Genomic DNA, 13,900 nt, shown 5'->3' on the forward strand with positions numbered 1-13,900 from the left:
CACTGCCCTCCCCCTGGAAAGCAGCCAGGCTCAGCCCAGGCCAGGGTGGAGGCAATTTATTTATTAACATACATTAGCACGTTGCCAATACACAATTTGTGCTTTCAAAAAAACCAGTTACTGTACTTGAGAAGGGGGCCAAGCAAGGGGGGGGGGTGCAGGGGGCTCACAGTCGGGGGGGGGGGTGTCGCCACATGGTCTCCTACTGCGACTGGCAGGGTCCTTGCAGCTGAGACAGCCTCAGGCAGTGAGGGAGGGAGAGGCAGCCTGGCACTAGCTCTCTCCCAGCCCCCACCCTAGGGGTTCTTAACTCCTGCAGGGGGAACACCTTCCCCTCTGGGGGCGGGGCTCTGCTGCACAAGCACCTTGGGGTGCAGCTGAAGTGAGGGGGCTGCAGCCAGCCAGAGCTGCACCCACACAGGGTCATTTTATTGCCATATTTATTTTTGATTCGTGCAAAGTTCTCAGGGCTCTGGGCAGAGCCGGCAGGGGAGAGGCGAATGAGGCCCCTGCCCCATGCACAGAGCACCAGCTGCCCAGCCTCCCTCAGGGCACCAGGGTAGGGGGAGCTGAGGGGTGCGAAGAAATATACAAGCTCAACGCAAAGAGGCAGGAGCAGCAGGGTGGAGCAGGGAGCTACGGGAGAAGGGGGGCGGGCGGACCCACATGGCTCCTAGTGAGACAACTTTTAAAAAAGAGAGAGAGAGAGAGAGAGAGGAGAGCTGTAAAAGTTGCCCTGCGGGGGGCAGGGGTGCCACGGGGCTGGCCCGTCCAACCGGGCCCAGGGCACACGCAGACGGAGAGGGATGGGGCTGGGCCCCTTGCTGCGGCCGTCTTGCACTGCTGGGATCTCACGGTGGCGGTCCCGGGGCTCTGACGCGCACAGGGCCCAGCCTTAGACGCTGCCCCCAAAGCTCTCCTCGTCCTCAGGCACCGGGTCGGCGTCCCAGCAGGTGATGTCGATCTCTGTGGGAGAGTCGGACGTGTTAGTGCCAGGCAGCCCAGTGCCCCCTCGAGGGGGAGCAAAGCAGGGTGCTGGGCTGCCCCCCACATGCCCAGGGCTGCCCCACTCACCGGGGGGCTTGGCGTAGAACACAGCAGGAGGAGTTTTGGCAGACGTCTCCACCTGGCCGAACTCTTCGTCCTGCGACTGGCTGAAGTAGCCCTCGCTGGCCTGGAAAGGAGAGCGGAGCCGCCATCAGCAGCAGCCACGGAGGAGCAGAGCGAGCGGCCAGCAGGGACACTGGTTCCAGCTGGCGCTTTGGCCATGGCCCAGGGCTTGCCAGCACCGGGAGCTGAGCAGGGCCCTGCGTGCAGCTCCAGGACACCCCTCCCACTGCCACTGCTGCAGGCTCAAGCCGGGCTCTGTACCCGGGAAGGCCCAGGAGCCGGATCCCACCCACCAAGGGCTCCACAGGGCCAGGAGGGCAGAGCCAGGGCCGCAGTGAGTTCGGGGCAGGCCCCGCAGGGAGCCTCTTGCCTGGCCAGGTTGGGGGAAGGGGCACTAGGTGCAGCAGGAACCTGGCGCCCAGCTCACCTGCACCCCTTCCTTCTGGGCCATCTCCCCGTTGGTCAGCAGCTGGGGCTCGGGGGCCTGCTGCCCGCTGGCGGCCTCCTGCAGGGCATGCTGGTAGCTGAGCGTCATCTGGTGCGGCCCCTCCATCGCAATGAGGCTGGCCGGCTCCTCGTCCTGCTCCGCGTCACAGAAGGTGGCTGGTGGCTCGGGCAGCTCGTCGAAGTTCAGCAGGTTGTCGTCAGGGGGAGCGGGGGCAGCTGGGGGCACATCCACCTCCACCAGGAGGGGTGCGGGGGGCCCCGGCGGCGCAGGTGTGGCCAGCTCCCAGGCAGCGGGCGGGGTGGTGCTGTCATTCTGCCACAGGTCGATAAGGCTCTCAGGGCTGGGGCTGGGGGGCTGCGTGTGGCCTGAGGACTCGCCCTCTGCAGGCACCATGGCCACGGGGAACAGCAGCGGCTCTCTGGGCTCCAGGAACACAAGGTCCTCGGTGGGGCCCAGCCCGCCCCCCTGCACCGCTGTCCACTCAGGGCCCCCGGGCGGCTCGTCTGCCATCAGCGGCGCCGGCGCCTCGCTGCTGGGCCCAGGCGAGTCTGCATGGAGGGGGAGAGAGCGCATCAGAGGCCAGCCCCAGCTCCCGCCTGCCCTCCGGGGAGGGGCACCCTAGGCTCCCCTGCACCCCACCTTTCCATGGGGCCTGCTGCGTCACTTCGTCCAGGGCCCTCTCGATCTGCTCCCCGATGGGTGTGGAGGCCGGGCTGGAGTCACAGGGGCTGCAGCCCACGGCTGAGGCCTTTCTGTGAGCGTCCGACTGGCTGCCTGCGAACGAGCGAGACGGAAGCTGAAGGGGCCCCAGGCCGACCCCTCGCCAGCCAGTGCATTGGTACGTGTGCAAATAAGCAGGCCCCTCGTGTGCAAATTAATATGCATTACCTCGTTTGCACGCATAGCCCCTCCCACCGTCAGCCCATCCTGGAGTTTCTTTTTCCAGCCAAGAGTCCCTAGGGGCGGCTCCCCCCACCGCCCACTGGGGCATGCAGCAGGGAGAAGGCCTCACGCCTGCCAGAGCACAGGCCCCTGGGTGGTCGAGCTCCAGCCTGACAGCAGGACACTCCAGCCAGGCAGCTGGGGGCCCCAGGGCCAGCCCTTGGGGTTCACAGACACGAGCGGGGTTGCTCCCCTGCGCCCCAAGGCTCTCCCCACAGCCAGCCCGCCCCACCCAGCCAGGAATTCAGGCCCCAGGCCTACATCACAACCTCACCGGAGCTAGAAACCCCACGGGAACTGGGCCCTGCGTCTAGCACACGCCAGGCCAAGGGGGCAGCACTGCAGCGGGAGCAGGCCCCCTGATGGGACAGGGGCAATCCTGCACCCACCTGACCCAGGTGCCACTTTGCCATTTCAGGGAGACATTTTACATATTTATTCTACTGAAGCCAGCCCCTCGGCACATCCCAGCACACCCCCGCCCGCGGCCAGCCTCCCCAGCATGCCCCAGTCTCCTCGCACACTCCAGACCCCAGCATGCCCCAGCACCCTGACCCCCCGGCACGCCCCAGCTGGTGTCTGTGAAAAAGGAGATTCCTGGCTCTTCCGTTTGGTCCCCACAGCTGCTTTCTCCTCCCATCTCCCTGGCCAAACCTCTAGTGCCCTGCAGCTGCCACCTCCTTCCACAGTGACCACGTGCAGGGGAGTTGCGGGGGGGGGCAGGATGGGGCCTCCCCAATGTGCTCTGCCCCCAGGAGGGCAGGGCCTGGGCACTGCTACCTACATGGGAAGGAGGAGGAGAGGTTTGGTGTGCGGTGGCAGGTGACATAAGGGAAGGGGGTCCGCGGGGGGGAGGAAGAGGAGGAGGAGGAGGAAGGCGGCCCACTGTCAGGTGTCTTTATGAAAGGACAGTGCAGACGACCTGCTGAGAGAAAGACAGACAGACAGACGCACGGAGACAGAGAAAGCAAAGAGAACGGTCAATCTCCCAGCTCGAGCGCCCAGCCCCCCTCCAGTGCCACCGTGAACGGGGAGCAGTGTGGGTGGGGCCGCCCAGGGGGCTCAGGTCAAGGGCACTGAGGGGACGGGGGGCAGCAGGAAAGGGGGGAGTGAGGGACGGACACCTGCACTTCTCTCTTGACTCCATCAGCCCTGGCTCCCTGTGGTCAGTAGCACAACCTGCATGGCAGGAACGGGACAGGACGCTGCGCCCAGCTGCCAGCACACAGGGCACCAGCCCCACGTCCCCGGGAGCTCCAGGCAGAAGGGGGCAGTGACCAGCCCAGCCCAGCCGGGCAGCTGTGTCCCCTTGTCCTGCGCTGAGGAAACCCCCAGGAGCAGGCGCATCTCCAGCCCCGGAGCCCATCAGCAGGTCAGAAAGACCCCCCAGGAGTCACATCCCAAGCCCAGACCACCCCTGGGCAACCTGGATGCCCCACATCCTTCCCCATCTGCTCAGACCTCGCCCAGGGCAGCGCTGCCCACCCCCAATTCCCCACCTAGCGTGGGTGGCCAACAGTCTGCTGTCTGACAACCGGACCCCCGCCCCGCCCCTTCCCCAGGCCCCGCCCACTCCGCCTCTTCCCCAGGCCCCGTCCACTCCGCCTCTTCCCCAGGCCCCGCCCCTGCTCCGCCGCTTCCTCCAGGCCCCGCCCCTGCTCCGCCGCGTCCTCCCGGCCCCGCCCCTTTCTCCAGACCCCGCCCCGTTCTCCAGACCCCACTCTGCCTCTTCCCCAGGCCCCACCCCGCCTCTTACCCAGGCCCCCCCCACACCCCCGCTTACACCAGGCCCCGCCCCTGCCCCGCCACTTCCCCAGGCCCCGCCCACTCTGCCTCTTCCCCAGGCCCCTCCCCGGGAGCCCCTCGCCCGCTCCCCTGCAAACCGCGCTCCTCGGCGTAGGGGCTGCCCTGGGCGCCCCCCGCCCGCAGGAACCAGACCTTTAGCCTCCAGTCAGGACGTCCACACGGACACTGCCAAGGTCCCTTTTCGACTGGACTTCCCAGGCCAAAACCGGACACCTGGGGACCGTACTCCTAGCCCAGCACCCACCCTGCACCAACCCCAGGGGGGGGCACGGCTGGCATGGACTGGCCCAACACCCCCAGCCCGCCCCCAACACCCCCACCTCCCCATCACCCGCAGCCGCCCCACCCCAACGCACACCTGCCCCCATCACCCACAGCCACCCCACCCCAACGCACACCTGCCCCCATCACCCACAGCCACCCCACCCCAACGCACACCTGCCCCATCACCCACAGCCAGCCCCAACACCCCACCTCCCCATCACCCGCAGCCGCCCCACCAACACCCGCAGCCGCCCCACCCCAACACCCCCTCACCCACAGCCGCCCCACCCCAACGCACACCTGCCCCCATCACCCACAGCCAGCCCCCAACGCCCCACCTCCCCATCACCCGCAGCCGCCCACCCCAACACCCCTCACCCACAGCCGCCCACCCCAACGCACACCTGCCCCCATCACCCACAGCCAGCCCCCAACACCCCACCTCCCCATCACCCGCAGCCGCCCCACCAACACCCGCAGCCGCCCCACCCCAACGCACACCTCACCCACAGCCGCCCCACCCCAACACACCTGCCCCCATCACCCACAGCCAGCCCCCAACGCCCCACCTCCCCATCACCCGCAGCCGCCCCACCCCAACACCCCTCACCCACAGCCGCCCCACCCCAACGCACACCTGCCCCCATCACCCACAGCCAGCCCCCAACACCCCCACCTCCCCATCCCCAGCAGCCGCCCACCCCAACACCCCTCACCCACAGCCGCCCACCCCAACGCACACCTGCCCCCATCACCCACAGCCAGCCCCAACACCCCACCTCCCCATCACCCGCAGCCACCCCACCCTCCAACACCCCTCACCCACAGCCACCCCAACGCACACCTGCCCCCATCACCCACAGCCAGGCCCCAACACCCTCTACCTCCCCATCACCCACAGCCACCCCACCCTCCAACACTCGCAGCCACCCTCACCAACACCAAGCCGCCCCACCCCAATGCACACCTGCCCCAACACCCACAGCCAGCCCCCAACACCCCCACCTCCCCATCACCCACAGCCACCCCACCCTCCAACGCCTCCAACACCCGCAGCCGCCCACCCCAATGCACACCTGCCCCCAACACCCACAGCCAGCCCCCAACACCCCCACCTCCCCATCACCCGCAGCCAGCCCCACCCCAATGCACACCCTCCCCAACACCCACACCCCGCCTCCACCCCAATGCACACCCCGCCCCAACACCCACAGCCAGCCCCACCTCCCCAACACTCCCCTCTCCCCAATGCCCACAGACAGGCCCCACCCCCCAATGAACACCCTGCTCCCCACAACACCCACAGCCATCCCCCAACACCCCTCACCTCCCCAACACCCACAGCCAGGTCCCACCCCGAATGCACACCCTGCTCCCCACAACACCCACAGCCATCCCCAACACACACCCCTCCTCACAACACCCACAGCCAGCCCCCACCCCCAATGCCCCAACACCCGCAGCCAGCCCCCACCCCAACATCCTCCCTCCCCAATGCCCACAGACAGGCCCCACCCCAAAATGCACACCCTGCCCCCCCAACACCCACAGCCAGCTCCCAACACCCCTCACCTCCCCAACACCCACAGCCAGGTCCCACCCCAACATCCCCACCCTCTCCCAACACCCACAGCCAGGTCCCACCCCCAATGCATACCCTGCCCCGCCTCCCCAATGCCCACAGCCATCCCCCACCTCCAATGCACCCCCTACACCCCCTCCCCCAGTGCTCAAAGCCAGGCCGCACCCCAAGACCTGCCTGCTGCCCTTCCCTGCCCACAGCCCAGCCCCACCACGACTGCCCGCGCCTGCCGCCCCGGCCCCTCACCTGTCCTCTGGCTGAACGGGGACGTGGCTTCGGAGCTGCCCGAGGCCACTCGCTCCTGCTGCTTGAAGAACTCGCGGGGGTTGTCGGGGCGCCGTGCGATGATGGCGGCAGCTTCCTGCCAAGGCAGAGACGGAGCCGTGAGTGTCCTGCCGCCCCCCAACCTGCCCCTGTCCTGTCTGGAGCCCGCCCCCCACACCCCACCTGCGAGCTTGCCCCCACCCCTGTCCTGCCTTGAGCCTGCCCCCACCCCGCAATCCACCCGCGAGCCTGCCGCCACCCCCCAACCCGCTCCTGTCCTGTCTGGAGCCCGCCCCCCACCCCCCACCTGCGAGCGCGCCCCCACCCCTGTCCTACCTGGAGCCTGCCCCGCGAGCCTGCCCCCACCCCAACCCGCTCCTGTCCTGCCTGGAGCCCGCCCCACCCCGCCGCAAGCCTGCCCCCACCCCTGTCCTGCCTGGAGCCTGCCCCACCCCGCAACCCACCCGCGAGCCTGCCCCCACCCCTGTCCTGCCTGGAGCCTGCCCCACCCCGCAACCCACCCCCCGCCCGCGAGCCTGCCCCCACCCCCCAACCTGCCCCTGTCCTGCCTGGAGCCCGACCCCCACACCCCACCCGCGAGCCTGCCCCCACCCCACAACCCGCCCCTGTCCGGTCTGGAGACTGCCCCCGCAAGCCCGCCCCACAGCCCACCCCAGCCCCGTGCGAGCCTGCTCCCACTCCCCAACCTTCCCCTGTCCGCCCCGTGGGCCCGCCCCGCACACCTCGCCCCAGCCCCCACAAGCCTGCCAACATGCCCTGCCCCACACAACCTCAACCCACCCGAGCCTGCCCCGACTCCACCCCACCACTCCAATCCCGCCTGGCCCTGCCAACCATGCCCCACCCCCCGCAGCCTGAGCCCCACCATCCACACCCCACTGCACTGTGCCCTGCTCTGCTCACCCCACCCATCTGTAGCCAGGCCCCTGGCCACCCCCTGCCCTGCCATCCACCCCCCATCCTCCAAACCCTCCCCACCATGGCCTGCTTCAGACCAAATCCCACCCTGCCATGGCCTGGCCTCCCAACACATCCCTAAACCCACAACTGCCCTTCCATGGCCTGACTGCCCGGCCCCAGGCCAAACACTCACCTCCACTTCTGACTCCGACTTCTTGAGCTCCTGGCCATTCTCCTCCTCGTGCTGCTGCTCGCCCTGGGGAGAGAGGCAGTGTCAGCCCCTGACTGCAGCCCCCCAGCCCCGGGCAGAGCCACCCCACAGGGACCCCTCCCAGAAGCACCGTGGAATCCAGGACCCCTGCTGTGGTAGCAGAGAGGCAGGGGGGCTCCGGAGGGCAGGGGGGCTGCCCGCAGACGGTCTGCAACGAAAGAGGGGCCGGGGCGACAAACCGCCTGGCACAAACTAAGCACTGGCCCCTGCCTCAGGCGGTGCCACTGGGCTGGAGCTGGTACGTGGGCCCTGGGCAGGCTGGAGAGCCACTGGCGTTCACCCCCGGGGGGAGGACCCCAGGACCTCACTTACGAAGATGGACTGTTCCTGCAGACGCTGCCTGGCCTCCTCCTCCTCCAGAGTCTGCTGCTTCCGCCTGCCACGACAGCCAGCAAGGGGGCCTGAGCAGCTGCTGGGGGCAGCCCCCAGACCCGCCCCAACAATGCACCAGCAAGCACATGGCGCCCTGCCCCACGCAGCCCCCAGACCCACCTCTCCACACCACACCCTGCCCCCCCCACACCGCACCCCCATGCATGCAGGGTAGGGCGGGGTGCCCACAAACACCCTGGTGGCATTTTGCCCCATATTCTTCATAGTCAGATGACAACACCACGAGTCCGGCGTAATTCTGATGTATTTTGTGCAGGAGGCACGTGAGGTGTCATTGGAAAGGATACGAGTCAGGCTCTACCAAATTCATGCTCCATTTTGGTCAATCTCAGAGTCATAGGATTTTAAGCACAGTAAATTTCATGATTTCAGCTATCTAAATTTGAAATTTCATGGTGTTGTAACTGTAGGGGTCCTGACCCAAACAGGAGTGGGGGTGGGGAGAAGAGAGGAAGGAGAGTCGCAAGGTTATGGGGGGGGAGGGAGGGGGAAGGAGGGTGGCCACACTGCTACCCTTACTCTGCACTATTGCAGGCGGCAGCGCTGCCTTCAGAGCTGGGCAGCTGGAGAGCGGCAGCTGCTGGCCAGGAGCCCAGCTCTGAAGGCAGAGCCCCGCCAGCAGCAGCACAGAAATAAGGACGTCATGGTACGGTATTGCCACCCTCACTTCCGCGCTGCTGCCTGCAGAGCTGGGCTCTCAGTCGGCAGCTGCCACTCTCCAGGCACCCAGCGCTGAAGGCAGCAGCACAGAAATAAGGATGTCATGGTACGGTGTTGGCACCCTCACTTCTATGCTGATGCTGGCAGGGCGCTGCCTTCAGAGCTGGGCACCCAGCCAACAGCCACTGCTCTCCAGCCACCCAGCTCTGAAGGCAGCACAGAAGTAAGAATGGCAATACCACCATCCCCCCTAAAATAACCTTGTGACCCCCCAGCAACTCCCTTTTGAGTCAGGACTCCCAATTTGAGACACGCCGGTCTCCCCCATGAAATCGGTAGAGTATAGGGTAAAAGCACACAAAAGACCAGGCCATGACATGTTTTTCATGGCCGTGAATTTGGTAGGCCTCTAGTTATGATTTACTGAATATGATTATCCTACTTGTATGCATGTATCATTTTGGTATCTGAAGTTGGGAATCTTGTCTATGCATCTATTACAAATGGGTTTACACCTGGGGAACGCCCACTAAGCAGAACGCAATCAGTCTAGATGGCAAGCTGGGAAGGGCCATTAAGGAGAACAATAGGTCTTAGAAGACGCTAATCTCCCATCTGGGAGCCTGCCTGGGAAGCCGTCCTGGGGATGCTGCAAACAGCCTTAGAGTCATGGCTGCAGTGGCCCTACAGAGACATGTGACCAAGTCACCTGGTACTGGACTCCATGACAGGTTTCTGTGACAGGGTAACAAGTCTTGTGGATGGGGGGGAAGCAGTAGATGTGGTACATCTTGACTTTAGTAAGGCTTTTGATACTGTCTCGCATGACCGGCTCATAAACAAACTAGGGAAATACAACCTAGATGGTGGGTGCAAAACTGGTTGGAAAACTGTTCCCAGAGAGTAGTTATCAGTGGTTCAGTGTCAAGCTGGAAGGGCATAACGAGTGGGGTCCCGCGGGGATCAGTTCTGGGTCCGGTTCTGTTCAATATCTTCATCAGTGAGTTAGGTAATGGCATAGAGAGTCCACTTATGAAGTTTGTAGAGGATACCAAGCTGGGAGGGGTTGCAAGGGCTTTGGAGGACACGATTTAATTAAAAATGATCTGGACAAACTGGAGAGATGGTCTGAAGTAAATAGGATGAAATTCAATAAGGACAAATGCAAAATGCTCCACTTAGGAAGGAACAATCAGTTGCACACATACAAAATGTGTCCAGTTCTGTGCACCACATTTCAGGAAGGGGATTGGTCCTGCTTTGAGCAGGGGGTTGGACCAGATGACCTCCTGAGGTCCCTTCTGACCCTGATATTCTATGATTCTATGGACAAATTGGAGAGAGTCCAGAGAAGAGCAACAAACATGATGAACGGTCTAGAGAACATGAGCTATGAGGGAAGATTGAAAAAATTGGGTTTGTTTAGTCTGGAGAGGAGAAGACTGAGAGGGGACATGATAGCAGTCTTCAAGTGCATACAAGGTTGTTACAAGGATGAGGGAGAAAAATTGTTCTTCTTAACCTCTGAGGTAAGGACAAAAAGCAATGATCTTAAATTGCAGCAAGGGCGGTTTAGGTTGGAGATTAGGAAAAACTTCCTGTCAGGGTGGTTAAGCACTGGAATAAATTGCCCAATGAGGTTGTGGAATCTCCATCATTGGAGGTTTTTAAGAGCAGGTTGGACACACACCTGTCAGGGATGGTCTAGATAATACTTAGTCCTGCCATGAGTGCAGGGGACTGGACTAGATGACCTCTCAAGGTCCCTTCCAGTCCAGTCCTATGATTCTATAATACTAGTGTTTTCCCACTGACCGGGCGTGGGAATCAAACTGGGAGACAAAGGGTTTCCGCCATATGCAAAAGCTATTTAAGGCAGGGGAGAGACATCATCATGGTTTGTTCTTCACTGACTCCCCGCCCAGGAAAGAGGACTGCTGGAAACACCTGAGAACAAAAGGACTGGACTAGGGAAGAAGGGCTGAGCGCAGGCTAGGGGTGTCTGGCTTATGAAAGGAATAACTGCCGGCAAGTGCAGTTTACCTTCAAGAATCTCTGCAATCTGCCTAAAACAACATTTAGGGTGAGAATTTGCTCCACAGGTCCACTTTCTTTACTATATTAAGCTTAGATTGTGTTTTGGTTTATTTGCTAGGTAATCTGCTTTGATCTGTTTGCTATCCCTTATAATCACCTAAAATTAGGGCTGTCAAGTGATTAAAAAAATTAATCATGATTAATCTCAATTAATCGCACTGTTAAACAGTAATAGAATACCATTTAAATATTTTTGGATGTTTTCTACATTTTCAAATATACTGATTTCAATTACAACACAGAATACAACACAGAAAGTGTACAGTGCTCACTTTATTTTTTATTACAAATATTTGCACTGTAAAAAAATAGTATTTTTCAATTCACCTCGTACAAGTACTGTAGTGCAATCTCTTTATCATGAAAGTTGAACGTACAAATGTAAAATTATGTACAAAAAGTAACTGCACTCAAACAAAAACAATGCAAAACTTTAGAGTCTACAAGTCCACTCAGTCCTATTTTTTGTTCAGCCAATCACTCAAACAAGTTTATTTACATTTGCAGGAGATAATGCCGCCTGCTTCTTGTTCACAATGTCACCTGAAAGTGAGAACAGGCATTCGCATGACGTTGTAGCCGACGTTGCAAGATATTTGCCAGATGCGCTAAAAATTCATATATCCCTTCATGCTTCAACCACCATTAGAGAAAACATGGGTCCATGCCGATGACAGATTCTGCTTGATAACAATCCAAAGCAGTGCAGACCGCTGCATGTTCATTTTCATTATCTGAGTCAGATGCCACCAGCAGAAAGTTGACGCATGCTCCACACCTCATCCCTCTCAGACTTTGGAAGGCACTTCAGATTCTTAAACCTCGGGTCGAGTGCTGTAGCTATCTTTAGAAATCTCACATTGGTACATTCTTTGTTTTGTCAAATCTGCAGTGAAAGTGTTCTTAAAACAAACACGTGCTGAGTCATCATCCAAGACTGCTATAACATGAAATACATGGCAGAATGCAGGTAAAATAGAGCCGGAGACATACAATTCTCCACCGAGTTAAGTCAAAATTTTATTAACTTTTTTTTTTTTTTTTAAACGAGCATCATCAGCATGGAAGCATGCCCTCTGGAATGGTGGCCGAAGCATGAAGTGGCATACGAATGTTTAGCATATCTGGCACATAAATATCTTGCAGCGCCAGCTACAAAAGTGCCATGTGAACGCCTGTTCTCACTTTCAGGTGACACCGTAAATCAGAAGCAGACAAATTTATGTCCCATAAATGTAAACAAATTTGCTTGTCTGAGCGATTGGCTGAACAAGAAGTAGGACTGAGTGGACTTGTAGGGTCTAAAGTTTTGCATTGTTTTGTTTGAGTGCAGTTATGTAACCAAAAAAAAAATCTACATTTGTAAATTTCATTTTCATGATAAAGAGATTGCACTACAGTACTTGTAGGAGGTGAATTGAAAAACGCTATTTCTTTTATCATTTTTACAGTGCAAATATTTGCAATAAAAAGTAATAATATAAAGTGAGCAGTGTACACTGTATTCTGGGTTGTAATTGAAACCAATATATTTGAAAATGTAGAAAAATATCCAAAAATATTTAATAAATTTCAGTTCGTATTCTATTGCGATTAAAACTGCGATTAATCGTGATTAATTTTTTTAACCGCGATTAATTTTTTTGAGTTAATCGCGTGAGTTAACTGCAATTAATTGACAGCCCTACTTAAAATCTATCTTTTGTGGTTAATAAACTTGTTTTGTTTTGTCTAAGACCAGTGTGTGTGTGTGTGTGTAAATCATAACTTGGGGCAGAAAGCTGTGTATATTCCTCTCCACATTGAGGGAGGGGGCGACTTTCAGGAGCTTATGCTGTGCAGCGCAAGATGGTGTAATTTTGGGTTTGCCCTCTAGAGGGGGGTGTGCACTTGAGTATTGGGCAGGTCCTTAGCTGAGCCTTCCCATGCAGAGCTGATCTCAGCATCTGTGTGAATCTGCAGCCCCCACCCACGCCCTGGTCCCTCCTGCCCAGAAGCGGGCCCCATGGGTCAGCACCTCACCCTCCCTCCCCGCACCTCCTGCCCGCCGTGAACAGCTGTTTCATGGCATAAAGGGAGGCTGGGATGGAGGGGGGAGGAGCGGGGATAGGGTGCACTCAGGGAAGGGGGCCGGGCGGCAAGAGGTGGGGCAGGAGTGGGGCCTTGGGGGAAGGAGTGCAATAGGGGTGGGGCCTGGGGTAGAGCCGGGGGTTGAGCACCCACCAGCAGATTGAAAAGTCGGCGCCTTCACTGGTGGGTCCGGTGGGCTCAGTGGTGCCCCAGCTCCAGGTGGCACCACGCAGCCTCTAGACTCGCCTCCGACACCACACCAGCAAGCATGCGGCACCCTGCCCCCCATCCACACAGCCCCCAGATCCGCCCCAATGCATCAGCAAGCATGCAGCGTCCTGCCCCACGCAGCCCCCAGACCCATCTCTCCACGCCATGCTCCCCGTGCCCCCCTGCATGCCCCACAAACACCCTGACCCCCAAAGAACACAGCCCCTCATCCCCTGCCCACACACGGGGGGCACAAATCCTCCCACACCACGTCGAGCCCAGCCCTTGCCTGTGCTCCTCAATCTGCTCCTCGCGCTCCCGATAACGCCTCTCCCGCTCCTCCTGCTCCATGCGCTCCTGCTCCATGCGCTCCTGCTCAAAGCGCAGCCGCTCCTCCAGCACCTTCTGCCGCTCCTCCTCCTTCCGCAGCTCCTCCTCCTTCTGCGGGGGCAGCCCGTCAGCACTGCAGGGCCCCCACCCGCCCGCCCACCACAGACCAGTGGGACCCCTGCCTACCTGCCCAATGGGGACCCCATCCACCCACCACAGCCCACTGGGGCCCCTGCCTGCCCCGGGCCCCGCAGGACACATGAGGGGCCGTGCTCAAGGACAATCTCCTGCTCAGCAGCCAGGGCTGGACAGAGTCGCAGAGAGGTTTTTTGGGGGACTTGGGGCAAAACCTGACAGTGAACCCCTAATCCCTCCCCGTTCCAAACCAACTGGCACTGCAGGGCTGCCGGAGAGCATTCACCCGCAGCAGCAGCTCCTGTTCCCCGGGCTGGGCCCGGCTCCCCGCTCCGAGCACCGCGCCCTGGTGCATGGGGTCGCAGCACCACTCAGGTCTGGCCTGGCTACCCCAGAC

General features: G+C 60.3%; 1 protein-coding gene across 5 annotated transcripts in view; it reads right to left on the minus strand.

The window, feature by feature from the left end:
- Positions 1-41: 41 nt before the first annotated feature.
- The window catches only part of DBN1 (drebrin 1), a 29,127-nt gene continuing 15,268 nt past the window's right edge, over positions 42-13,900 (minus strand). For 4 of the 5 annotated variants that reach the window (XM_039486329.1, XM_039486330.1, XM_039486331.1 and 1 more), the window contains exons 7-14: positions 13,328-13,479; positions 7,921-7,984; positions 7,531-7,593; positions 6,399-6,513; positions 2,198-2,332; positions 1,538-2,106; positions 1,075-1,174; positions 42-966 (exon numbers count right to left, since the gene is read on the minus strand). In XM_039486329.1, coding sequence (XP_039342263.1) covers positions 896-966; positions 1,075-1,174; positions 1,538-2,106; positions 2,198-2,332; positions 6,399-6,513; positions 7,531-7,593; positions 7,921-7,984; positions 13,328-13,479 — 1,269 coding nt within the window. In that variant the 3' untranslated portion in view covers positions 42-895. The remainder of the gene's footprint in view (positions 967-1,074; positions 1,175-1,537; positions 2,107-2,197; positions 2,333-6,398; positions 6,514-7,530; positions 7,594-7,920; positions 7,985-13,327; positions 13,480-13,900) is intronic. The other variant, XM_039486328.1, reaches the window with a different exon arrangement.

The sequence above is a fragment of the Mauremys reevesii genome, linkage group 8 (genome assembly GCF_016161935.1).
Source record: "Mauremys reevesii isolate NIE-2019 linkage group 8, ASM1616193v1, whole genome shotgun sequence".
Classification (NCBI taxonomy): Eukaryota; Metazoa; Chordata; order Testudines; family Geoemydidae; genus Mauremys; species Mauremys reevesii.